At 20.4% G+C, this 27996-nt stretch overlaps 2 protein-coding genes across 3 annotated transcripts in view; one reads left to right on the top strand and one right to left on the bottom strand.

The window, feature by feature from the left end:
• Window positions 1–27996, top strand: part of LOC122508535 — an 843732-nt gene that overhangs the window by 69359 nt on the left and 746377 nt on the right. The gene's annotated exons all lie outside the window — the stretch shown is intronic.
• LOC122508537 (fatty acyl-CoA reductase wat) lies at window positions 3–27912 on the bottom strand. Its single transcript, XM_043621954.1, has 9 exons — window positions 27617–27912; window positions 12716–13038; window positions 8492–8740; window positions 7717–7862; window positions 6723–6832; window positions 3629–3824; window positions 3170–3418; window positions 2064–2321; window positions 3–390 (listed from the first exon to the last, which is right to left on the bottom strand). The coding sequence occupies exons 2-9, from the start codon at window positions 13025–13027 to the stop codon at window positions 291–293; spliced, it is 1620 nt and encodes a 539-aa protein (XP_043477889.1). The 5' UTR covers window positions 13028–13038; window positions 27617–27912; the 3' UTR covers window positions 3–290.

Raw genomic sequence — 27996 nt, 5'->3', positions numbered from 1 at the left:
AATGTGTTTTTAAGATAGTTCCCTTTATTTCTCTTAATTTTCTGGTTTATCACATGATCACTTTTTAATATAAAAGATTTTGTGTCTTCCTAAGGAAGATTTCGTGTTAAATATTTTCATCTTTTTCTTAATTTTCATTTTCTTGGCATTCTCGCGAATCGAAAAAGATGAAAGACTTTTTTCTCGTCAATAATAAAACTATCGTACTCTTCTCAAGAGATTTTCATTTTCGGAGATTCCTTGAGTTTTTTCTTTTTTTCTTTTTTTAGAAATTATATTTTACCAGATTTTTAGGCAACAAACGAAATAATTGTTGATAAAATCATCCAAATCAGTCTGATGGCAATATATCCAAGTATAACTTTTACTGCTTGATGAAGCCAGTACATTCTGAAAAATATTTTTTAATTGTTTGCTAAATGTTTAAAATATTGAATATTAAAATTAATATTTAAAATAATAATATTCTATTTTTTTATTAATTTTAATTTATTTCGTAAATTCCAGTGAAGTAATTATAATTGATTAATTCTTGCATAGTAATTTTATTGAAATAATTGATTGTTATTGAAAATAATTATTTATTTCTCCGTCAAATAATTTTGTAAGTGGAAAAAAAATTGATTTTATTGAAATAATCGATTTTTAATCAAAAAATATTTAATTTTCTATCAAATAATTTTTATTTTTGTCAAATAATTTTTATTTGTATCAAACAATTTTTATAGACTTTATTAAAAAATTATTTGCTGAAAGTAAATATTTATTTGATCAGCTAATTAAATTATTTAAATCGATACACATTAAATTATTTGAATACTGTTTTTATTGGAAAAAAAAAATAATTTAAATTTCCGAAAAATTTTATTTTTTACTCAATTTATTATATATTTTTATATTTATTATATATATTTTTATATATTTTATTTTTACTGTTTGTTGGTTTTATTTCAATTGTTTTTTAAAATTTTATTAAGAAAGAAAAATAGCGATAAATTAAAATTTTTCTTAAGATTCCTAAAAAATTATTCTGTCTCTCAAATAAAAAAAAGAAAACTGAACGTTTTGTCCCTGTGGTCAAATCGAAACCAACCAATAGCAGTAACCTTTTTCGTCACCAATTTCAGTCTCTCTTGTAACTTTTTATTTTTTTTCTTTTCTCGAAAGCTGAAAGGACCTTTAAGAAAGACACTTTTATTCCATTGATAAGGAAGAGATAGTGACATTACACAATCGGGACAAAACGTTCATCCACTTTTTTTTTCACTATTCAACTTTTATTTGGGGGGAAAAGTTTCTTGAAACATTCTCTATAAGGAAAAAGGCTATTCACACATATCAAACACGTACCAAAATAAAAAGAAAAATAAGCCAATAAAAAATGGTTTTAAGGAAATTAGACTTTTATTTAAAAATTAGTCGTGAAATTCACAATAGGAATTTTTTTTTCAATTTTAAACTCTGAATAATTTTTCAGCTCTCAATAGTTTTTACTAATTATCGTTTGTATAGAATATTAATTATTATTAGAATTCAATAAAAATTGTTTGAAAAAAAGATAAATAAATAATTTAATTATTATTTATTAAATAATTATAAAATAATTTTTTTAACTCTGAATAATTTGAGGTCTAGACAAAATTCAATTATTATCGTTTCTATGGAATATTAATTTTTATTTCAATCTATAAAAAGTTTTCGTTCTAAACAGAAAAAATATTCATTTTTTTTCTATATTAAACTCTGAATAATTTGACGTTTCAATAATTTTCAGTAATTATTATTTGTATCGAATATTAATTATTATTTCAATTAAAAAAAAGAGTAGTTGTTCTAATAAGAAGAATTATTGTTTCGAATAAAATTTGACTAGAAAAGAAATTATTTGATGTAAATAACTATTTTTTAAATAAGTTTTTTGAAACTTAATTATTAACAATTATTAAAAATTGTAATATAAAAAAATATTCTATGGTAGAAAATAAAAGTGATAATAAAATTAAGATTTATAATAATAATAAAATTTCGATGACGATATTAATAATAAATAATAATTTAGTTACCTTTGCCATCTTACTCGCGCCTGTGGTAAAGTTTCCATAGGGTCTTTAATCAAGTAAATTCGAATTCCTTTGATATAAGTTTGGAAGAACGTATCCCAAACTATTTCTCTCATATCGCAGAGGAAATTCTCACGATCTTTTACTGACATTCTGTTTATCAAATCGTGTACCCTGTCATTTGAGAATTTCCATTCTTTCGTCGTAAAGTAATTGAGCACGTCCATAAACCTATGAATCTTTTTGTAGATTTTCATTAATCTAGAAAAAAAATGAAAAATACATTTTTTTACATTCCTCTCTTTTCCATATTTAAAATTAAATTTTTTATTTTATTCTTGAATTAATTTTTAATTGATTTAGATTGAATTTATTTTCAACTAATAAATTTAATTAAATTAATTTCAAATGAACTTTAATTAAGTTAATTTTTAATTAATTAAATTTCATTGGATTAATTTTGAACTAATTGTAACTAAATTAATTTTGAACTAATTTTAACTAAATTAATTTTGAACTAATTTTAATTAAATTAATTTTGAATTAATTTCGAATGAAATTCAATTGAATTTTTTTTTAATTAATTAAATTTCATTAAATTCATTTTTAATAAATTTTAATTGAATCAATTTCGAATTATTTGTAATTAAATTAAGTTCGAATTAACTTTAATTGAGTTAATTTTTAATTAATTAAATTTCATTGAATTAATTTTGAACTAATTTTAATTGTATCAATTTCGAATTATTTTTAATTAAATTAAGTTTGAATTAACTTTAATTGTGTTATTTTTGAATGAATTAAATTTATAATTAAATTAATTTTGAATTAATTTTGAATTAATTGCAATTGACATTATTTTGAATTAATTTAATTAAATTAATTTCGAATTAATTGTAATTGAAATTATTTGGAATTTACTTTAATTGAATAAATTTCGAATTAACTTTAATTGAGCTAATTTTTAATGAATTAAGTTTAATAGAATTAATTTTTGAATTTAATTTGAATTGAAATAATTTTGAATGAACTTTAATTGAATTAATTTTGAATTAACGTCAATTGACTTAAATTGTAATTAATTTTTATTAAAATTGAAATCGTCTCACCTTAATTGTTTACCCATGCAAATGCAAATTGCGTCAACGAGAAGGGCCGGTAGCAAGTGGAAAAAATAAACGTAAAACAGATGAATCATTCTGTATTTATTATTTCTAAAACTGTAGTACCAAACAGATCTAACTGACGGAACTTCAATTCCATATTTTTCTGACATTTCCTTCAGTTCATCCCACGTGACTGGATTGTCTTTTGAAACAAAATTGTAAATTGGCACTTCTTTCGATTCCTTGTCGAGTCTGTAGGGGAAAAAAAAGAATTATTTCCTTTTTCGATGGAGAACTTATTTATAGGGAGAAATTTATTGTTTTATTAGAAGGAATTAATTTGGTATAGTAAAAAAAATTCATTTAGTGATAAAATAGAAATTTTTTTCAATTTCTAATTTGAAAAATTCAGAGTGGAAGTTTGGAAATAAAGGAAATTAAAAAAGAGATTTTTTTTTATACCGTTTCTTGTTGGAAACATCCCAGGCAGAGGCAATTAGGGCATTTACAGTCAAATCACCAGGTACAATGTTGGCTTTTAATGATCCATCGCAGTGTATAGATCGAAGTAATCCTGCTCCTGCTCCAGCAGCTACTCCAGTAGGTCCATACATGTTGTCTATCCAACCCGGAATTGGTTCTTTATATGTTGATACAACTAGAGGAGGAATTTTTTTTTATTATTGACAGACCATTTCTAGTTTATATTTCAAAAAAATCTCTATTTTATATTTCGAAGAAAAAAAAATCTATTTTATATTTCAAAGAAAAAAAATCTATTTTATATTTCGAAAAAGAAAAAAAAATAAGAAACAATAAAATAATTCTATCTTCTTGAAATTATTGAATCATTCCGAAAAATTCTCTGAATTGCAAGAATTATTTATTCATCTTAGAGTTTAAAAACAATTTTCTAAAATTTAAACAAATATAATTGGTTCAAAATTGCTATATTCTTCGAATCTAAATTCGAAATGAAATTGAAAACATTAATTAATTAATCAATTACCAATATAATTAATAAATTTCCAACATGAATTAATAAAATCCCACAGTGAAAAAAAATTATTTGATTTAAATAACCGATTACTTGTTTATTAGCAAATAAACATTTATAAATAAATATTTATTTATTTAATGGATAATAATAAAATCCTTTATTTGAATCAAATAAATTTTTTTATTATAAAAATAATATTTATTTATAAATACTTTTTTTATTATAAAAATAATATTTATTTATAAATATTTAATAAATATTTGATTCAATTAAATATTAATTTGCTAATAGAAAAAGTAATCGGTCATTTGAATCAAATAAATATTTTTTTCAGTGCAACATAATTGAAATTAATTAATTTTGTAAGCATAAATTAATAAATGACAAAATAATATCTCAAATTATTTTGGAAAGAAATTTTTCTATTTTCTTCAGGGTGGTCACATGTCAACAAAGTCAGGGAAATGTCAGAAAAACAAAATTTTTGTCAGTAAAGTCAGGGAAATGTCAAGAAAAAAATTTTTGTCAGGGAAGTTAAGACTTTTTCTGACTTATTTTCCAAAATTTGCGACTTTATCGACTTTTCTTCGAAACATTGTAATAAAATACCAATTTTTAGTAAAAAAGTGCAACTTATTTTGATTTTTATAATGCAAAAAATAACTATAAACAAATCTTTCAAAAATTGTTTTTAAATCATTTTTTAACATATTTAAATTTTTCAAATGTATCTATAATAAAAATCGTTTTGAATAGTTAAAATTATGTAAAATTTAATTGAAAATAATTCATTTTTCAATTCATTGTTAAGTTAATTATGTAAAATTTAATTGAAAATAATTAATTTATTATAAGTATTTTGTTACAATTTTTGAAAATCAACTTTTAAAGAATTTTAATTGCAAATTTTGAAAATACATAATTCAATTATCAAAAATTTTAATGAAAAATCTTTAAAAGTAAATTTAAAAATGAAAATTAATGAAATTTATTTTTAAAAAATTACATTAAAATATTTTTTGAAAACTAATTATTAGAATTGTTTTATAATAATTTTTGAAAATTCAATTATTATCTTCGAACTATGTAAATAAAAATTTATGAAAATTTACTTTTTGGACTTATTAAAATTTTTGAGGCGTTTTTAATTAAAGTTCTTCAAAAATTTGATCATTTTTATTTATATTTTTCAAAAATTCAATTATTTTAAAAAGATTTTACAAAATTTTAATTGTTTGAAAATTTTTCAAAATTAAAAAACTATTATTTTTAAAAAATTATTTAAATATACTTTTAAAAAATTAATTTTAAGAATTTCTTTATAATTTTTTGAAAATATTTTACCTTAATAACTTAAAAATAACTATGGAATGTTATAATTATTATAAAAAATTTAGTTTTGTATTTAAATAATTGAATTCTAGAAGAACTTTTGGAGAATGATTTAAATTAATTGATTCAGACATGAGGTTTAGTTGAAGATTGTAGAAAATAATTGAATTCAGAAAGGATGATAATTGTAATTATTAGGATTTATTAAAATTCATAAATTTTACTCATTTTCCGTAAACATTCATATTTTCCTGTAAAAAGAATTTTGTCAGGGAAAGTAATTTTAATGTCAGTAAATTGTCAGGGAAATTGATAAACTGAAACTTTTGACCACTCTGTTCTTATTCCTCAAAAAATATTTTCATGGAGTTAATTAAAAATGGAAATAAATTACTAGATTCAGAAAATTTTTTTTAGTTATTTATTTATTTAATCTTTGGTTTTATTTATTTGTTTTTCATTTTTATTTATTTATTTATTATTTACATATTATAAAAAAATTTTTTTTTTAAAGCTCTTAGTGAAAGGCATTTTTTTCAACGTTACGATTTGATTTTCTGTTTATTAACGATATTTATTCATTTATTATTTATTTTATTTTTAAGAAAGTAACAATTTCTTATTTAAAAATAATTATACATAAAATTTTAAGTGCAAAAATTTGTATATGATTGTTTTTAAAAAAATGCATAAAATTTTGTTTTCAAAATTTTATAATAGTCTGCTCGTCATAAATTCTTTTTTATAGTTTTCAATCATTATGATGAGAAAACATTGTCAACGTAAAATTCAAATTTCAATACCTTGAAATATAAAACTAGTTTTATATCTTGACCTTAACTATAGTTTAAAAGAGAAAAAAATACCGAGAGATTTCTGAGGATTAAAAGAAGGAAAAAAAGAAGAATATCGAACTCTAGGAGCAAAAATTCCTAATTTGAATTTTTTTTTTCACTATAAAATATTTACAAAAATCATCTTAAGTAAAAGGAATTCCCCCGAGAATTACTTTCACTTTTTTTTGCATCTTTTTTTTTAGAGTGTTTTTATTTCTTTGACACTTTTTTTCCTTGCTTATGATTTATTATAGGACTTTGGTTTTATCGTAATAAAAAAGTAAAAAAAAGAGTAAGAAAAAGTAAAAGAAGAATAAAAAAGTAAGAAATTAATAAAAAAAAAGTTGAAAAAAAGAATAAAGAGGAAAAGATCTAAAAATCGTCTTACCAATCGCAGGTCGAAATATTCCAACAGGCAAATTGCCAGCTTCTTTGTTAACGATTTCTTCAGCGACAGCTTTTGTGTAGGCGTAAGTGTTAGGCCATCCTCCTAGTAACCTATAATTTTTTATTTTTCTTTGATTGAAAAGTTTCTCGATCGATTTTCTCGCAATTTTGTATTAGATTTTTTTTTGTCATTCAATTCATTGTTATGTTAATTGATTGTCAATAATTGACGATGTGTAGAGTATAGTGATGGTTAGAATATATTCACTGTTTCATGTTTATTTAATTTTTACTATATGTCTAAACTGATGTGGCAAAAGTTCAAGGAAAAATGTTTTTCTATGAAACAACACTGTGAGTAACACTGAGGATAATATTATTTTTTTTCCCTTGTCTCAAAGAGGAGGTGTAAATTGTTTGACAATCTGACGTCACTGAAGGTGATGGCCCTCAAAATGCAACGCATTTGTGTTGAATTATTTTTTTTAATTTTTATGTTTTTTTTTCAATGTTTACGTAACGTTGGAAATCAATGATTCTTTTAAAACTTGGAGAAGTTCGAATTTTTTTTGCTTTTAGGATAATTTATTTTTAACTAATTCAAATTAAAGAGTAACTTAACTTTATTTTTAAAAAAATATTTTCTTTTGTTATTTGCGAAGTAAAATTTAAATTGTCTGTAATTTTTGCAAATTTTTGTGATAATTTTTATTTTTACAATTTTCGAAGTAAATTTTATTAATTTTTACTAATACTAATTTTAATTAATCAATTAATATTATTGGCAATATTGATTAATTAATTTATACTAATTTTACTAAAATTTATTATACGGAAATAGTAAAAATTAACAAACAAAAAAATTGCGTGGAAAGTTTAGAAATTTTTTATTTTACTGCGAATCTATAGTAAATTTTACTTCATTAATTTTTTTGTAGTAATTTGATAATAATTAAAGTCTTCTTTGATAAAAAAAAAAAAATTTTTGAACTTACTGTGGCGTGAAGGAATCGATCAATTTTTCATCAGCACATTCTGTGAGTGTAATTAGTTTACTTGCTTCCATTGGTGGATCGTAAAATTTTTCTTCGATTGTATTGTGAGGACAATTTGCATAGGCAGTTGATACGTGAATGACTGACTGTAATAAAAATTTTTTAAATTTATAATAATTTGATCAAAGTTAGTATGAAAAAATTGGGGTTATTTAACTTTTAATTTTTATTAATTAAACAAAAAAATATATTTCTCATGAATTAAAATTGTTAATCTTAATAGTAGAATATATTAAGGTTGATGAACTTTGATTTCTATTAATTGAACAAAAAATTTATTTATTTATTCTTATAGTTAATTTAAATCGTTAATCTTAATAGTAGCAAATTTTTATCAATTAGTTGAAAGTAATAAATTTTCTAGTTTCGAATATTTATCCTCCTCTCTCTAATCAGATCCGTTATTTTGAATTAAAAAATAGTTTTTTTGCAATTCAAATGCCTTTCTGTTAATTAAATTTTTTTCTATTTATAGAAATAGTTTTTTCTAATTAAGAAATTCTTTTTTCTAACTTAGAGATATTTTTTCTAATTAAGAAATATTTCTTCTTGCTTCTAATTAGGAAATAGTTTTTTCGAATCAAGAAATTAGTTTTTGGATTAAAAAAAAAGTAAAAATAAATTTAAAAAGAAAATTTTTTTTTTATTAAAAAGAACAAATTATTTATGTAATTTGTTAAAATTTGGGAATAATCGCATGAAATTGTAAAAGTACCTTTAAGTTGTTCATTTCCTTAGAAAGATTTATAATGTCTTTCGGTGCCTGAACGTTTATTGCAACTGCTAGTTTAATTTTTTCATCAAATCTAACTGTGGCTGCTACGTGAAAGACAATTGACACTTGACGAGTCAATGTTGTTCTATCTGATGAAGATAATCCCAGTCCTGGCAAACTGCAGTCTCCTGAGACTGCAACAATTTGATGCCGAAATTTTGGATGTTCCTCCTTTAATCTGGAAAAAAGCTATTAAAATACTTAAATTATTATTTCAATCGAAATAATTTATACAATAATTATAAAATTTAGACTAAAATAAATTAAAACTAAATTCGTTTCAAAGTTAAAAATTGAATTCATTTGCATATTAATTATTATTAATTATAGTATTGGTACTGATTTTAATTTTAACTAATAATTAAATTAAATAGTTAGAATAATTAAATAAATTACAGGCATCACAGTTGGTCCCCTTTTCCCCTTTTGTCCTCTTATTTCAATTTTATCACCTTTTTCCCCTTTTTTGCTGATTTGTTCCCTTTTTCACCTTTTTCTAATAAAAAATAAACAAGTTTTGCTTTTTTTTGAAATCTTTTCCAAAGTGTAATTATAAAATTTAGACTCAATGTTATAAAATTCAGTGCGTTTTATTTCTGATTTAGATTATTAACACCACAACATAATATAAAAATGTTTTTTTATGTTAATGATTTAAATAATATAGATATCGTAAAGAATTTGATAAATTATAAGGTGGTTCATTCATCAGAATGCAGACCTTTAGAAAAATAATTAATCAACAATCAAATAATTAAAATATTATTATTACTAGTTTTTTCTAGAAAAACAAAAATTCTAATACAAAACCTTCAATTTTTTCCATTTCTGACAATAATTTCTTTTTAAATAACTTAATTCTTGAAGAACTATCATAAAATTATAACTTAGCTTACAATTTTCATAAATAGATGAAATTCAAAACATTTTAATTTCAAATTTTGTAAAATTTCAATTTTGAATGAATTTTATTAGAAATTCTAAAAAATTTAAATGTTTGCAAAAATGTTCAAAATTTAAATTATTCTGGAATTAGTTAAATTTTTATATATATATATTTTTAATTAATTATTAAAAATAAAGAAATAAACGAGGAATTCTAGTTAAAAACACTAAAAAAAATTTGAATTTTGGAGAAGTTTCAAATAATTGCAAAAATTCAATTATTTTCAAAAATAATAAAATTCTTCGCAGAAATTTAATTATGTTCAAAAATTTAAAGAAATTTTGGTCAAAATTTCAATTCTTTTTATAAATAATAAAATTCTTCTTCGAAATTCAATTATTTTTAAAAAATTTTATAAAATTATTGGCAAAATTTCAATTATTTGCAAAAATTTTCTTTAATTCAATGATATTCAATATTACAGGGTTCATACAGAATCTGAAAATTATGCATGGAAATTATGGAAATGGTATGGAATTTTTAAAAGGCTTCTGGAAATCAGGAAAATCATGGAAAAGGCCTGGAATTTTTAAAAGTTTCTAAATTTTTTCTGTTTTTCATTTTTTCTCTTGAATATAAATTTAAATAATAATAAAGCTAAATGGCATAAAAGATAAGAAAAAATGTTGAATTTTAAGAAATTCGATTTTTCGGATTTTTGATCATTTTTAATAACTTTTGATTTTTTAGCAAAGAGTCGAGACTATTAAATAAGTAAAGTATTTTCCAAGAGCACAAAAATATTGAAGCTAAATGCCATAAAAGAGAGGAAAAAATGTTAAATTTTAAGAAATTCGGTTTTTTGAATTTTTGATAATTTTAGATTTTTTACCAAAGAGTCGAGACAATTTAATAAGTAAAGTATTTTCTAAAAGCACAAAAATAATGAAGCTAAATCCCATAAAAGAGAAGAAAAAATGTTGAATTTTAAGAAATTTGGATTTTTGAATTTTTTCGAATTTTTGATAATTTTAGATTTTTTACCAAAGAGTCGAGACTATTAAATAAGTAAAGTATTTTCCAAAAGCACAAAAATAATGAAGCTAAATCCCATAAAAGAGAGGAAAAAATGTTGAATTTTAAGAACTTCGGATTTTTGAATTTTTTCGAATTTTTGATAATTTTAGATTTTTTACCAAAGAGTCGAGACTATTAAATAAGTAAAGTATTTTCTAAAAGCACAAAAATAATGAAGCTAAATCCCATAAAAGAGAGGAAAAAATGTTGAATTTTAAGAACTTCGGATTTTTGAATTTTTTCGAATTTTTGATAATTTTAGATTTTTTACCAAAGAGTCGAGACTATTAAATAAGTAAAGTATTTTCTAAAAGCACAAAAATAATGAAGCTAAATCCCATAAAAGAGAGGAAAAAATGTTGAATTTTAAGAACTTCGGATTTTTGAATTTTTGATAAATTTTGATAATTTTAGAATTTTTATTAAAGGGTGGAGACTATTAAATAAGTAAAGTGTTTTTAAAGAGCCCAAAAATAGTGAAATTAGATTTAAAATTCCACTGGAATTTCGTAAAAATTTGACCTGGAAATCATGGAAAAGGTATGGAATTTTAAATTCGGATTTCTGTAGGAATCCTGAATATCTACTATTTTAATAAAATTTTCCAAAATAATTCAATTATTAAAAAAAAATTTTATTAAAATTCTACGCAAACTTTTAATTATTTTCATAAATAAGAAAATAATTTCACAGTAATTCTATTATTTACACATTTTTTTTATAAATTTCTTCGCAATAATTACATTATTTTCATAAATAATCAAACTCATCGCAGAGTTTCAATTATTTTTAGTACATTTTTAATCAAATTTCTGGTAAAATGTAATTATTTTTAAAAATTTTATTTAAATTCGTCTAAAGAATTTAATTATTTAACAATTTATTGATAAAATTCTTTATAAGAATTAAATATTAAGAAACATTCAATATATAATATAAATTATTTTTTTTGTATTTAAATAATTGAATTCTAGTAGAATTTTTTAATATAAATTGATTTAAGTGAATTACAGTTAAAATTTTACATAATAATTGAATATTAAAAGCATTATAGCGTAAATTTTTCTAGAAATTTTTCTTATTTTTAATTAACAATTCTGTAGAATTAATTTTTTCAAAAAGTTTAATTGAAATTATTCCAAGTTTTTATTTTCAAATATATATTTAATTGAAGAATTTCCGAATAGTCGATGAAATTTTGTAAAATTGAATTGTAAAAAAATACATTTGAAAATTCTCAGAATTTTTTTAAAATTATTGTAAAATAATTGATTTAAAGAAGAATTTTAGTTAAAAATTGTAGAAAATAATAATTGAAATGAAATTATGAAAAAAATTTTGAAGAAGTTACAGTGAAAATATTTTTTATAGTAGTCACTTTCTTCATGTTTTATAATAATATTCTCATAAATTATAGAATTTCAAAAACATTTAAATTTGAATGTTTTGAAAATCCTAATTCCTATGGACAAATAATAATGATTAAATATTTTTTTAAAAAAGAAGTCCCATTTTTGAAGAAAAAAATTTCCCTTTTCATCTTTTTTGAGGAAAAAAAAAGGTACTGTGACGCCTGTAAATAAATCAAATTTATAGTTAATTAAGGGCAATTAATAATTAATTAGATTGAATGATACAATTTCGATAATATTGATTATCAATATTAACTAGGTAAATAAATAAATTAAATTAAATAAATTTTATTTATCAAAATTAAATATATGCGAGAAAGAAAAATTATTTTAAGAAATAAAAACTCTTTCCTGACACTTACTCTTTGACATTATATTGTCTTTTTAACAACAAGCAAATGATGAAAAATACATAATGAGAAAGTAATTGGCTTGAGACTTATTTGAATTACTAATTGACATTTGTGCATTAATATGGTAAATGTTCATGCAATCGAACATGTAAATCAGTAGCCACGGCGATTTGAATAATTTACTTCCTTAGCAAGAGTTGATTTCATAATTAAATCCTTATTAAGGTGACCATATTATATTGATATCATGACATTTTCATATATTAAAAGATCATAACTGCTTCTTATCAAAATGTTGATAATAAATAAGAAATATTTATTATAATATTTATTATAATATTTTTTGTAATATTTATTATAATATTTATTGTAATATTTATTATAATATTTATCATAATATTTGTTATATAAAATTGATTTCCCATATATTACTTACTGCATCGTCGAATAATTCTTCTATTCTTTGATGAACGTCTTTCTCTTTTTTCGGTCGTACCAAAAGATAAATAAATGCAATTCCCGGACAGCTTCTCAATAATTTTTCAATTAAAAGTTTTCCCATAAATCCAGTGCCACCAGTGATGAATATACTTTGTCCCATGTAAAATTCTTGAATAGGTGTGAGATTTAAATTTTCGTTAGATATATTTTGTAATTTTTTTGTGCATTCTGTTGGTGTTCCTGCCCTCGATCCACTTTCGGCAACTGCCACATCCTGGCCGCCTGCTTCTTGTAGAATTTCTACCATTTTTTTAGATTCTAGAACAAAGATGTATATTTTTTTATCTTAAAAAAAATTATTTTTTAATTTTTTTTTAAAACTAAAAAAAAAATGTTTTCTTATTTTTTTTTTCTTAAAAACAGAAAAATGTTCAGGTTTTTTAGTGGGAATTAAAATTTCATTTTGAGCAACTAATTCTTTGGCAAATATTTGTAATAAAAAATAATTAGTAGGGAAAAAGTAAATTAAATAATAACATAATATTTGTTGAATTAGTCTTTTTTTTAATAGAAAATTTAAATTAAGAATAAAATTTATTAATGGTAAAAAATAATGAAAAATAAAATAAAAAATAATATTTAATATTATTTTTTTAAAGTGAGAAAAAATTTGTCATTTTTTAAGGCACAAAATTTATGTGTAGTAAAAATTCTTGTCTCATGGAAGACTGATTATCATTCAGCAGGGATATTCAATGTTGAAATTATTTTTTTCACATAGAATTTTGTACCTGCTTCATTTCTAATGTTAAAAAATTGTAGAAAATTTAATATAGAAGTAAAAATAAAAAATTATATCCTATCAAATATTAAAAATTATTACTACTGTTTTTGGATTCAGTTCAGTATTTATAATTTCTTTTTGAAATTTTATGATTTACAAATTTTGAACGTTCAAATGAACAATATTTTTTTTTTATTGGAAATATTTTCAGAAATAACTACTGATTGCGGTAAAAATTGAAAAATTGCAAAATTAAATTTTGCATTCAGAAACTTTATTATTAACTTTTTTGATACCGACTTAAAATTATTTTAATAAAAAATCATTTAAAGAAAAAAATATATTTTCTTTATTTGAACGTTCAAAACTTTAGGATTGTCAAATTTTTATATTTACTATTTATTATTTACTTCTAATTAATGTTGAATTTTTTGAATATTATTTTTATTCAATATTAAAAATTTAATTTCACTTTTAAAAAATTGTATAAACTATTTATAAACTATTTATTGAATGTTAAATTATTTTTCTATACTTGACATTTTTGTTAGACGTTTTAGAATCAATAGCACACTTTTGAAATAATCACTGTTTTTTTTTAAATTACTGAAAAAATAATTATTAACTGTTAATTGAAAAAAGAAATTAATATTTGTTTAGTCAAAATGGTTGGTCAACAAAGTTCGTTTTTGTTTTCTTTCTATTATTTTCCATGTCGATAACAAGGTACCTGTGTATACAGTATTATATACATTAAAAGTGATAACAATTTTTAATGACTTTTAAAAAACTTGGAAGGTATACAAATATTTTCTTTTTTGCTAAATTTCCCTCTTTTAAATGTAGTTAAAATTACAATTAAAATTATGATTTATATTTTCTTCTATTATAATTTATCTTGATAATATTATAAATTTAAGGAAAAGGGAAAATTGCTCTTGACGTAGATATGTTATTTCTCGTATTTTACTTCATCTAAACTTGTTATTTTATAGTGATTTCTCTGAATCAAAATTCTGCACTGTCCCAGAATATGCAAAGTTACATGAATATATTAAATGATGATGATATAGATTCACATCTTCCAAGGATTCTCCAATTTTTTTTTTCTTTATTTTGTTTCTTTCTGTGTTAGTCATTTGGAAAAACGGAAATTTTTTAATTTCCAAATTTTTATTTTATTTTCCAAATTTTTAAAATTAGTATTCAAAAATTTGGAGTGTAGGTAAAATTAATTATTTTTTGGAAAAATGGATTCTGAATTAATTTTTCGAAAAAGGAAATGGGAACGAATTTGAAGTTTTAATAGAATTTCGTGATTATTATCAATTTTTTTTTTTTTTTAGAAATTGCAAAATTTGTATACGATTATTTAAAAATACCTCACGTGTGTGCGTAAATCGCTTCTCAAAGTGAAAGTTGATCATGAACTTCAAATAGTTTGTAGGCAGCTGCTTGATTTCTAATAAGAAAGGTCATTTATTTTTTTTGTAACGTGCTTGATAACACGTGGCATTTCAGTGTGACGAAAAATGTCCAAAAAAAGGAAATAAAAATAGAAAAGGAATGGAGAAAATATTTTTGTATTTAAATTAATTTTTTCTGGTGAAATAAAAATTTTTCAATATTTGAAATCAAATGAAAACTATTATTTCAAAATGGAAAAATTTGAGAAAGAATTGGATGGACAGTCAAGTCAAAAGTTATGTAAAAAATTTAAATAAAGAGAGAAAAAATAGAAAAGCAAGTAAATTTGTTTTTATTAAATTTTTCTAGTGGAAGAAAAATTTTACAAATTGAAATTAAATTAAAAATATTGTTTCAAAGTTAAATTTATCTTAGGTAAAAATTAATTTTTATAAAAAAGAAAATAATTTATTTATACAAAAATAAAACACTGAACAAAAAGTATTTGTTTAAAATAACTACCTATTATTTATCGAATAAATATTTACTTTAATTAAATAATTTTTATTTGAATCAATTAAATTGTATTTACTTCAAATTCTGAAATTATTGGTTCAGATAAAATTAAATTGACTTGGATAAAATTTATTTGCTTTAAGTAAATATTTGATTCAAGTAAATATTTGTTGGATTCAATTAAATATTTATTTGATAATAAAATAATAATCGGCTATTTAAATCAAATACATTTTTTCAGTGAAATCAAAAGAAGTAAAAAAAATAATGGGTGTTTTGAACATTCAAAATTTAGGAACATTAATGTTTGATTTAAAGAAATTAAAAATAAATAATTTTAAAGAAATAAAATAATTAAAAAATAATTTTTGATCTGACTGTAGGTATGTCAAAAACTTCCTTAATTCCTCTACGTTTTAATAATAGAAAAAAAATTCGATGACTTAATAGAATCAATAATATAATTTCAATTTAAAAAACAGTGTGCGGATAAAATTAAAAAAATATATAAAGAGTCGGTTTTTTTCTGTCAAAGTCCGGATGTTTGCTAATGATTATAATATTAAAAAAAAATCATTTATAGTCTTCCTTATATACTTCGTGAATAGTGTCCAAAAGGAGTTTTAATATTTGTCTGAAACAAGCTGTTCAACGTAACTTCATACAGATTTTCTCTTTTTAAACATTAGTAGAGACTTATTTCACCTTTGGGATTACGAAAAACCACGTTGGAATTTGTGGCTTGTGAGTAATGAATTTTTGTGAAGGGCATTTAACTACTTTGCCTCTAGCGGAAGCGTATATATTTTGTTCCTTGCCTTTGTTCTACACATAATGCTCTCGGTAAAAATTTTTTTCCTATTTTCATCTACATATGCATACAACTTTTTGTTTTAAAGTTTTAAATTATTATTTTTTATTAATGGGCTTTCTTTTGAAAAATAAGTAAATTAATATTTAACAATAATCATAATAATAACTAGCAACAATTCAAAACAAGGCTAACTTTTTACTGCCTTTTTTAAATAAAATTATCAACTTTAAAAATAATAGAATTTAGAAATTTTTGTTGAAAACACAAAAAAAAATTCAATTTTGCAGAAACTACAAATAATTGCAGAAATTTAATTGTTTAAAAAAAAATAAAATTCAACAATGTTCAAAATTTGAAAAAAAATTCTCGTATAAATCCCAATTATGTTTATAAAATCCTGTTCCAAAAATAAGATTAAAAATAGAAATTGTGCAAATATTTTTCTTATTTCTCTAAAACAAAATAATAATTTTGTTAAAAAAATTGTGACTCATAAACAAAAATAATGCAAAATAAATAAATTTTCTATTTCTTAATCACAGTTGTTCAACAATTTTCTAATTTTGTTTAGAAGTAAAGAAGAAAAATCTGCATAATTTCAATTTGACAAAACATAGTATTTAACAAAATTTTAGTCTTTTAATGAAAAGAAGTGAAAAAAATTCTAATAATTTCTATTTGTCATTACAATTTTGAATTAATTATAAAATAAAAATAATTATAACAATAATAAAATATACAATCTTTTTAAAGTTAACAAAAAACAAAAGTATAAACAAAAGTCAACTTCAGAGTGTGAGGGACAGAAAAAGTGAATGAATGAAAGAACATTCAAATTATTATAGTTTGTAATAAAAAAAATAAACTAACAAATTTATTTTCTTGTTCTAATAATTCGAATTTTTTGTGATAACAATAAATTCGTTAAGCTACAAAAAATTTTGTAACAAAAAGAAAGGAAATTTGTTAGTTCTATTTTCACAATTATTTTTTCTCTGTGTAATTATTCTATTATTTAATTATTGAATTAATTAATTTGATAATAAACAAGTAATCGGTTACTTAAATCAAATAATTTTTTTCTATGATTTACTATAATAAATAATATTAGAATATTTATTGTGCAAATTTACTTGCTCTCTAAATTTGAATTAGTAAAAATGTTTAATTTAATTTAATTTGTTTTAATTTAATTTTAATTAGTGACTGACTTTTTGCTTTTGAATTAGAATAAGTAAATTTTACTAATTAATAGTAATTTCTACTAATTTATTAGTAAAATTTACTAATTCAAAAGCAAAAAGTCAGTCACTTAGTAAACATTTTTACTAATTCGAATTTAGAGCGTGTATCAATTTTCCTAAAAGTTTTGAACGATCAAAAGAGCGAATATTTTTTTTTTATTTAAAAATTTTCGAAAATTATTAGAATATAGGATTAAAAATAAAATAAATTCAACACTTAGAGGAAGGAAGTAATTTTGTAAATTAGCGAAAAAATTTTTTTCTAACAAAATTCTACACAGGGAGAGAGAATAAATATTAAATTTTGTAAAAGTATTTTATGCAATTTGGGGAAAAAATATCACAAAGCGAAATTTTTATATAAAAAATAGAAGATTTTAAAAAAACTTATGTGAAATTTAGTATATTTTTATTAAATATCAAGAATATTTATTTAATTTCAATGTAAATTTACTAAATTTCGTATAATTTCCTTTAAAGTTTAGTATTTTTTATATTAAAATTTCGCTTTGTCGCATTTTTCAATCAATTTGTAAAATACTTTTACAAAATTACAAAATCTCTCTCCGTGTAATTTTAACCAAAAATAAAAAAAAATTGTTGATTTAAATGCTTCATAGAGACATTTGTTATCAAATCATTTTTATTACAATCAAATAGTTTTTATTTCCAATATACAAAATTGGTTTGGATAGAATTTATTAAATTAATTTTTTTTATTAATTAAAATTTTTTTTTTTAATTTAAACATTTTTTTAAATTTCCATTTATGGTGAGAATGTAGGAAATATTTTTTCCGAGTCAATGTTTTATAATAGTCAATCAAGCGATTTTTTAATTAGATTTTTTTCTGAGCAACAAAATTTATATAAACTTAATAAGAAAAAATTTGAAAAATATATTTTCTAAATAGCGACAGAATAGTTTTAAATTCTTTATTAAATATTACTCTTTTAATTACACATATAAACCCAACACGGAAGGAGAGGGTTTTGCGTTCATTATGCAAACTTTCAGTGAGAAAAGATCCAATTACACAATAATTGCACTATCTTGTGTCATTTTCATCCTATACTCGACTTACATATTTATACAATCTTAGAAGTCGTTTCCAAAAATTACGAATTTTCTGAAATTAAATTTTCAAAATTTATTTACTGTTCCGTTTTCTTATTTTCTTTTGTTGTTGTTTTTTTTTTAAAAGAGAGAGATTTGAGAATTAAAAGAAAGTTAATCAATTACTTTTTTTGTACCCTTTTTCTTCTGCTTCTTTCGTCGTCGTCGTCGTTGTCGTCCAAAAAAAGGAGAAAAAAATGCAAAAATTTCTCTAGAGAATAGAGAAAGTTTCTGTATTGACTCATCTTTTTCGTCTTTTTTTTGGGGGGAAATATTTCTGTTTTTTTAGCATTAGAAATATACATATAATTACATGAAAAAGTTGACTTGCTTTTTAATAGTTGTCAGCAAAATGACAGTATAGTTACATTCTATAATAATAATAATAATAATTTTACGCGACCTATTAAAATATTTTTACTTTTTTTCTTTTTGAACTAACTCTCTGCGGTAAATATAAATTCCTGTTATGTTGTACAAAAACGAAATGTGAATGATCGTTTATGCAATACATGGAGATACGACAGGAAGTTTTTAAACCGGAATTTCAACCTCTGTCTCAAAAATTTTGTCAATTACGTCTCATCTTTTAAGTGAGTGCACTGTTTTCTTTATGGTTCGCTATTAAAAAGTTTATTTTTCTTTCATTGTTATTCTTATTTACATAAAATTTCTTTACGAGAATAGTAATTGAATAATTCTAATGTTAAATATTATTATTTTTTTTAAATAAGAAATTAAAATTTTGCAAACAAAAAATTAAATAAAAAAATTTACTATTCTTTTCATTACTATTATAATATTGATAATAATAATAATAAAGAATAATAATATTGAAAATATTGATAATAATAATAAATAATAATAAAATTGAAAATATTGATAATAATAATATTGATAATGATAATAATAATATTAATAATAAAAATAATAAAAATTTCTACATTACTATTAGGACTATAAAATTATAGTCTAAATGCTTTTTTATAGAATAAAATATTTAAGATATAATTTTATATCCAAAATATTTTTTACTATAAAAAAGCATTTGGATTTTTAGATTTAAAGATCCAAGATATAAATTTTACTGTTACGTAAATATAATCTCAGTTATCAGGTCACATGATGCTTTTCTCTTTTTCTACTTTCTTCCACATCTCTTAAACCAAATTTCTTAACGGTAAATGATGTGCTTCATAGAAATTTTGTCTCTAGAAGAACATGTACCATTTCTACTCTTTCTTTCTTGAAAAAGAAAAATAATTCCGGTTTCAGAGTAAATTATAAGTACACACAGTAAATGTCTCTAATAATTAGAAAATGTAATTGATACACAGAAGGAAAATGAGAAATAGTAATATTATAATTAAATTAAAATTTTGAATTAAATTTAGAAATTAGAAATTAAAATTTTTTTAATTCAAATTAATAATTTTTTTCTGCAAAAATCTTTTGTTGCAAAAAATCATTATTATCAAAAATAATAATAATTATTGTGACATTATTATAATTACAATAATTGTTAAAATAATAATTTGCTGCAAAATAGTACATAAAATAATTAATAAAAAATTATTTTTTCGATTTATTGAAAGTAAAAAAAATCAGTAAAAAAAAATAATAAAGTATAATTATATAGAGATAGGTATAATTATAATTAAAATAATTATTTGAATAATAATATTAATTAACTATTAGAATAATAATTAAAACAATAATTATAACGAATTTGATTAAATAAATAAAATTTAAATCATTTACGATAAAAATGCGATAATAAAATTTTCAAAAGAATTGATTAGGAGTTGATTTAATTTTACTGTAACTTTGAATAAGAAAAACGAGAAAATTGAAAAATAAAAATTTTTTTTCAATCCTTTTTTACTATTTTATTTACTTTTGTCAAAGTGATATATCAAACCCCTTTAATAATGAATCACATTCGCGAAAAAAAGTGTATATCCCTTAAAATTGTAATATCAATCAATCTTCTTCATCTGACATGTACATCGCGTTTCAATGCAGACAAAACGAATAGACACGTCATCGAAAGAGAACAAATGAAAATTGTTCGACCTCGACTAAACTTTATTGTGTCCAATGTTTAAAAAAAAAAGATAATAAAAAAGTGTCTCGTCCATTAAAAAAATTAGAACTTTATTTTCTAAAATTTCCTATTAGAAAAAAAATCATTTTCTCCCGAAGAAATATTAGTACCTATAATAAGCGCCGGAAACAAAATAATTTAATATTAAAAAATAATAAAATAAATAGAATTAAATATGAAGTCTGGTTATTAATTAATAATTTTTTTCGATAATAGAATATGAAAAAAAGATTGTTTAAAAGTATTTCTTAAATTTTGTGTTTTGTAAACAAAATATTTCGGCATTTTTTTGTTTGAAATTATTTTGCATAAATTTAGATAAATCGATGTATATACATATAAATGGTAGCACAATTGTTTTAATAATTTGGCAAATTTTTTTCTTGAATTCACCTTGAATGGAATTGAGTCCAAAATAGAGTGAAAACGATTTCTTTTTTTCTCCCTAATATAAATTTTATTTAAATAATTCCCTCAAAATAACATTCAAATTTACATAGTTTCTTTTATGGTTTTCTATTTTTAAAAATAATTTTCAAAAACAAATATTTAAAAACATGAACTTGTTTATATTTTTGATCTTCTTTTGTATATAATTCTCAATTGTAAGACAAAATTAGCTTCTAATATTAATTATTAATATTATAATTAATTTCTAATATTAATTATTAATACTATAATTAATTTCTAATATTAATTATTAATATTATAATTAATTTCTAATATTAATTGTTGTATTTAATTATTATTGTAATTAATTTAATTAAAATAATCACCCCTGTAATTATAATAAATTATTTAAAAAATTAATAAATTAAATTTCAAGGATGAAAAACTGTTTTAATATAAAAAGCGTTTTTTTTTTTTCTCTTGGAATTTAATAGATTTTGATTTTTTTTATTCATTTCTCTTTCATATAGTAGAGCTGCTTTTTTTCTTAATTATACTTCTCTTTCATAGTTGAGTTGCATTATGATTGAAATTTTTGCTGTGTCCGTTTTTGGATACAAAAAACTAATTCCTATGCGGTGGGCAGTTATTTTTCTTTTTCAAGTTTTTTAAAATGCATTATCACGAATTTGTGATAGAGTTATTAGTTATTAGTTTTTGTCAGATAATGATCTTGAATATTAAATTTATTGTATCAAAAATCATATTTTAATATAAAAAAAATTGTTAATCATTGGGGAACAAGAATAAACGTAAAATAAATTTATATATTAAAATTTTTATATTAGAAATAATAATTATTATTTTATTTATTAATTATTTTGGACACATCAAAAATTTCAATCAAAATGCAAGTAAATTATTATTTAAAAAATATTATTGATAGTTATTACTATTATTATTATATTTTATTATTTATTATTATTATTTTTATTTTTATTTTTATTTTTATTTTTATTTTTATTTTTATTTTTATTTTTATTTTTATTTTTATTTTTATTTTTATTATTATTATTATTATTATTATTGTTATAAAATATAATTATTGAAAAAATAATATAATGAAGAAATTAATTATTTCCTTCAAAGTATAACAAATACAAAGTATTAAACTCGTTTAATAGTAATAACACATGAAACTGTAATTTATTTACACAAGTGAATAATTATTATTTATTTAAACAATTTAAATTTATGGGAATTATGGTTTAAACAATATGATTAGATTTTAGTAGAATTTCATCAGACAACTAGAATTTTATGGTGGTTTACTTTCTAAGCTAATCATTCCTTTTATAATATACATAACCGTAGGCAGTAATTTAATCCTGTCTGCGTAAGCGACGTGGAAGAATTATTTTTTTATTTAACTTTTTTTAGTGAATAACAGAGAAAAAGTCTTAGAATTGTATATATATATATATGTTTCAATAATCGTTGGGAACTTTGAAAAACAATATTTTTGTTTTCAAGAAATTCGAGTGGAAAATAAGAAATAGAAAAAAATTGGAAAATAATATTAGAACAAAAAATGAAAAAAAAAAATTAGAAAAAAATTAGAAAAAATAGAAATGAATAGAAAAGAAGTAAAAATAGACAAAATTAGATTTTAATTAAATTAAAATAAATTATTTATTATATGTAAATTTATAATAAATTTTTATATAATAAATAATAAAAGATAATTGAAATAAAATTTTTTTCATTATTTTATGTATTTATGAAAAGATAATTGAAGTAAAAATATTTTTATTATTTTTCGTATTTTTTTGTCTGTTTTTTTTCAATAATTTTTTTTTTTTAGTTGTCAAGAAATTATAGGATTAGATGTGTGATTAGTTTGGGATAAAATGAAAGTTGCGAGGTTTATTAATTAATATGAAGGAAAATGAATAAAAATTAGTTCTTCAATGATATAATACCATATATATTGATAGTGTTACCAAGTTATAACCCTGTAACAACACATAAATATCTGAAAATGACCAGTGATAAATAATGCAACAAGTGTTCCTATGTTGAGCAATAGTGCGCGCAAAACTAAAGTCGATGGCTCATCATGAGTGTTGAATACTCATTTAGAAATAACAATTTATTGACAAAAGAATTTGAATTTGATTTTTAATTTTTTTCCAATAAATTTGAAATTTTATTTTTTTCCCATTTTTATGAAAATATTTTTTCTACATCATTTTCTTCTTTTTGGTAGAAATTGAGTAAAAAGGAATTCAAGTAGAAGAATATTTTTTTCTGTATTTGAGAACATTATTCTTTTATTATGCCAAAATAACATTGTATATTTGTATTCATTAAAAGTATTCTAAACTCTTTTGCATAACTATGCGGTATATGTAAATAAATAAATAATTGAAAATCAGAAAAAACAAAGTCATACACTGAAAAAAATTTTATTTGATTCAAATATATACTTGTCTATTGTTCATTAAATAAATAAAATAAATATTTACTTGGGTCAAATAATTTTTGAGTCAATTAAATTGTATTTGATTAAAATACTGAAATTATTGATTAAAATACAATTTATTTGATTTTAATAAAAATTATTTGAGATAAAAAAATATTTATTTGATAATAGATAAGTAATCGATTATTTGAATTAAAGAAATTTTTTTTCATTATATAGAAAATGTAGTAAAAGTTAAATAATTATTCAAGTATAAAGATTATTTCCTTCTTGCTTCTGTGTAATTTTTTCCAATATTTTATACTAAATAAAATTCAATAGATATTTTCTATAATAAAAATTACACTTTTTTGGGAATATTGTAGAAAAAGCAATGGGAACAAAAAAATAATTTAAAAATTATTATTAAAAAATTGAAAAAAATTTGATTATTTTCGATCTAAATTTTTTAATAATTCTTCTGTCTGAATCTTTAGTTAAAAATTCAAATTTTATTGAATCGTTAAGATTAAGTAATAGTAAGAGAAAAAAAATTGTCTTTTAATAGGTATGCGTTTCTTTTCGATATTCATAAATGAATGAATCTAATAAATATTTTACACTTTGTATTTACCTTGAAGTAATTAAAACTTAATTTACAATAACTCGTATTACGTGCAAGCGTTTTTTTTTTGTTTCTAAATTTGAAATCGATAAAACTTATCAACAATTATGAAAAATGTGTATCTCTTGTACAATTGAAACTAAAAAAATTGACAGTAATGAGAAAATGTTAATTTAATCGATTAATTTTAAAAAACGGTGAATTATTTTTTACTCCAGTGTTTTTCTATTGAAATTTCGAGAATTCGAACTTAAATGACGATAGAAAGTAAAAAAAAATTAAAATTAACTTTTTTAATTGTGTATTACGCGAATGGAAAATTTGATTATTAGAATTTTTTCTGTTCTCTATAATTTGTAAATAATTGGGTATTTAATGAATGAATATCGACATAGAAACTTAAAAAGTAATTTATAATTTCACTTTTTTATTAAGTGAGGAAAAGTAATTTTTTTTTTTTTTTGATTGATAAACAAATGTAAAAATGATGATTAATACTTTGTGCTTTTCCAAGATGTTAGTAGAAGAAAAATATTGTTTGAAGTGGGGTAATTCCCTTGTCTTATTGTAATTATTATTTTTAAAAAAGTAATTTAAAATTTTAAATCTTATTTAAATGGCAAAAAGTTTCTCAAAAAATTATTCTCTCTCTTTCTTTAAATTTTTTTGTAATTTATATTATATAAAGAAGTAATTGAATTGTTAATTTTACGTATTAGACTTCTTTTTTTACAACTTTAATATTTTCTATTTTTAAAAACCATTTTATTTTTTCAACCTGTTTTTTACAACTGTTTCTTCAATATTACATGAGTTCAGGAACAAAACAAAATTCCCATTTTTTTCTAATTAATAATTAATAATCAATAATCTAATTAATAATTTTTTTCTAATTTCATAAAACTCAATTATTTATTAATTATTAATTAATTTATTAACTCAAATTTTCTAATTTCAAAAAATTTTAGTTTTTTAATTTTATAAAATTTTTAATTTACAAAATTGAAAAAAATACTTTTCTAAAGCTACTTTGCGTGAACTGGTGAAATAATTGTTTACAAAAAATTATTTATGACATACGCAGTTTAAATTATTATCTTTGTTAAATATAAATTTTATCGTTAGATAGGTAAATAAATAATTAGAATAATAATAAACAGTTTTAGTTGTTATTTTAGAAAAAAACAAACTTACTTCAAGGAAATATTTATAATTGACCATAATTGTTTATACCTGTTAATAATTGGGTGCTTTATTTTTAATTATATTGAAAAAAATATTTAAACTTTTCCTAATCACTGTGCGTGTCCTCGTTGAATGATAAGATAAAAAGAACCACGTGAATTAAACATATATAGTTAAAAAGTAATAGACAATGGGAAAGGAAAAATTGAAAATACAAAAGAAAACGTTTTAAATTAAAATTTTCTTTCTTTTTAAAGAAAAAGAATAGAAAAGAAATTCAAAAGATGTTTCAAAATATTTTGTTTAATTTAATTTCAAATTTATAAATAAATAAAATAAATTATGTTCCTAAATTTAGAGATTAAATTTTTAAATTATATTTAGAAAATTATTTGTGTTTTTATAATTGAAATTTAATTAAGGAAATTTTTTTTCAAAATAAAATTTTCTTTCTTTTTTAAAGAAAAGACAGAGGACAATTTTAATTCAAATTCATTTAAAATTTATAAATAAATAAAATAAACTGTTTCAAAATTTTTACAATTTTTTGAATTATGTGTTTAGAAATGTTTTTTCTTATTTAATTAAATTAAAAATTACAAAAATAAATACATTAGAAAATTAATGTCAAAAATTAATTAATAAATGTGTAAAAATAAAGCAAAAAAAAAAAAACAATGTTTCTTATATCATAGTGAATTCCCCAAATTTCAAAATTAAAAATGACTAATATTTATTCTACTATTCAATTTGGTCTCTCTTCTACGCGTCTCAGGTGGAAATTAATTTATGAATCTGTTCCCAAATTTAAATTTTATTATTCTGCAATTCAAAATAATAAAATAAAAATATGTATTGTGAAATACCTTTTTATTTAAAATAGTAAAGTAATGAATCATTTTTTCTTATTGAAAATAATATTTAGTAATAATTATTATTAATTATTAATAATTATTTATATAACAGGGGAACAGAAATAATTGATAATTATTATAATTAGTCATTATATTGATAATAATTATATTATTTTATAATTGTTATATTACAATTAATCATTCTAATAATTATCAATTCTTTGTGTTATTATTATTATTATTATTATTATTATTATTATTATTATTATTATTATTATTATTATTATTATTATTATTATTATTATTATTTTTCTTATTAGTTTGATCATAATTATTCTTACTATTAAGAATTATTATATTACTATTCTAATTATTCTTATTATAATTTTGATTAAAAACAATTAAAGAAATTAAAATAATTTTCTTGATTGCAGATTAATTGATTCAATTATTTTATTTATCTAGAAATTAAAAATATTAAAAACTAAAAATTGTTTTACTTTTATTGAATCAATAGAATAAAATTAATAGGTTTACTTTTATAATAAATTATAAATTATAAATTATAAATTATTATAAATTATAAATTATAAATTATAAATTATAAATTATTATAAATTATAAATTATAAATTATAAATTATAAATTATCATTAAGAAGAATTAAATAAATTATTATTAAAATAATATTTTTACTTGATTAATAATTAAAATATTTTTATTCATTATTTAATGATATTTTTATTAATAAATAAAATTATTTTTATTTATTGAATAAATAAATAATTGAATGAAAATACGAATTGTTGATATATAGATTTTGGTTGAAGAAGAAAATGAAAAATATTCTTTAAAGATTCACTTTTCACACCTAAGTGTCAAGATTTGCGACGCAAATGCATTGTCAGTATAAACTTCAGAAAGACCTATCGCGTGTTATCCTACTTTAACGTCCCTGACAATGCGGAAGCTTTATCCTCCATCCACCACGTGGGAATCGACGATTCAAATCAAATATTTGCCATACGTGTTTACATACAGGATCATTTTAAATTCCCTGAATTTTAACTCGGAACTTCTTTTTCTCACTGGCAATCTTTCAAACATGGCTTTTTAATCATTATTAAAAGTGAAAAAAAAATCATTTGTTTTTGGTGATTTTTTGTTTTTTGAAAATGATTGACAAAATTTAAAGAGACGTAGTAAAGTGACAAAATTTTTTTCAAAATTGTAAATTTTTCTTTTTCCCTATGAAAGAAAAATAAGGCGTAATTTTTTTTTTTTGGGTAAAAATTTGAATTGATTTAAATTTTCTAATTAGGAATTTTTTGAGACTATAAATGGAGATAAATAGGAAAAGAAAAATTGAGATTTATTTTAGTTTCACTAACCTTATTTGAAGCCCTACAAAAGACAGCATACAAACGAATAACTTTCACCGTAAGCCCCCCCCTTTTTTTTGGTAATAAAAAAGAAGAAACGTGCGACGTACTTGTTGTTAAAACGGAAAAATAATTTTTCTAAAAATTAACACTTGTTTTCGAAAAAAAAAACGGTTTGATATTGAATCTACGGAAGCTCCGAGTGAAAAGCTTTGAAACGTATAATCGGCTTGACTTTTGATGTGTTTAAAAGACCGTATATAAGCGGGGGATCCTCGCGATGAAAAGGTCAAGCACAGTGTGATGGAAACCAAACTGATGGAAGGCCTTTACCCAAAGCCAAATGACTAGAAAGGAGGTGGTCCACACTTGGTGGGGATTCACTCTCA

This window comes from Leptopilina heterotoma, unplaced genomic scaffold (genome assembly GCF_015476425.1).
Source record: "Leptopilina heterotoma isolate Lh14 unplaced genomic scaffold, ASM1547642v1 Lhet_54, whole genome shotgun sequence".
Taxonomy (NCBI): Eukaryota; Metazoa; Arthropoda; class Insecta; order Hymenoptera; family Figitidae; genus Leptopilina; species Leptopilina heterotoma.
The sequence above is the reverse complement of the archived record's forward strand: the minus strand, read 5'-3'. Positions and strand labels throughout refer to the sequence as shown.

What these genes read in the sequence shown, in the direction of transcription:
- LOC122508537 (XM_043621954.1), bottom strand. Translation starts at nt 13,027, where the DNA reads ATGGTAGAAATTCTACAAGAAGCAGGCGGCCAGGATGTGGCAGTTGCC. An exon ending in AGGAAATGAACAACTTAAAG is followed by an intron (nt 7,863 to 8,491) that starts GTACTTTTACAA and finishes TTTTTATTACAG; the next exon opens with TCAGTCATTCACGTATCAAC. An exon ending in GCGCGAGTAAGATGGCAAAG is followed by an intron (nt 391 to 2,063) that starts GTAACTAAATTA and finishes AATATTTTTCAG; the next exon opens with AATGTACTGGCTTCATCAAG.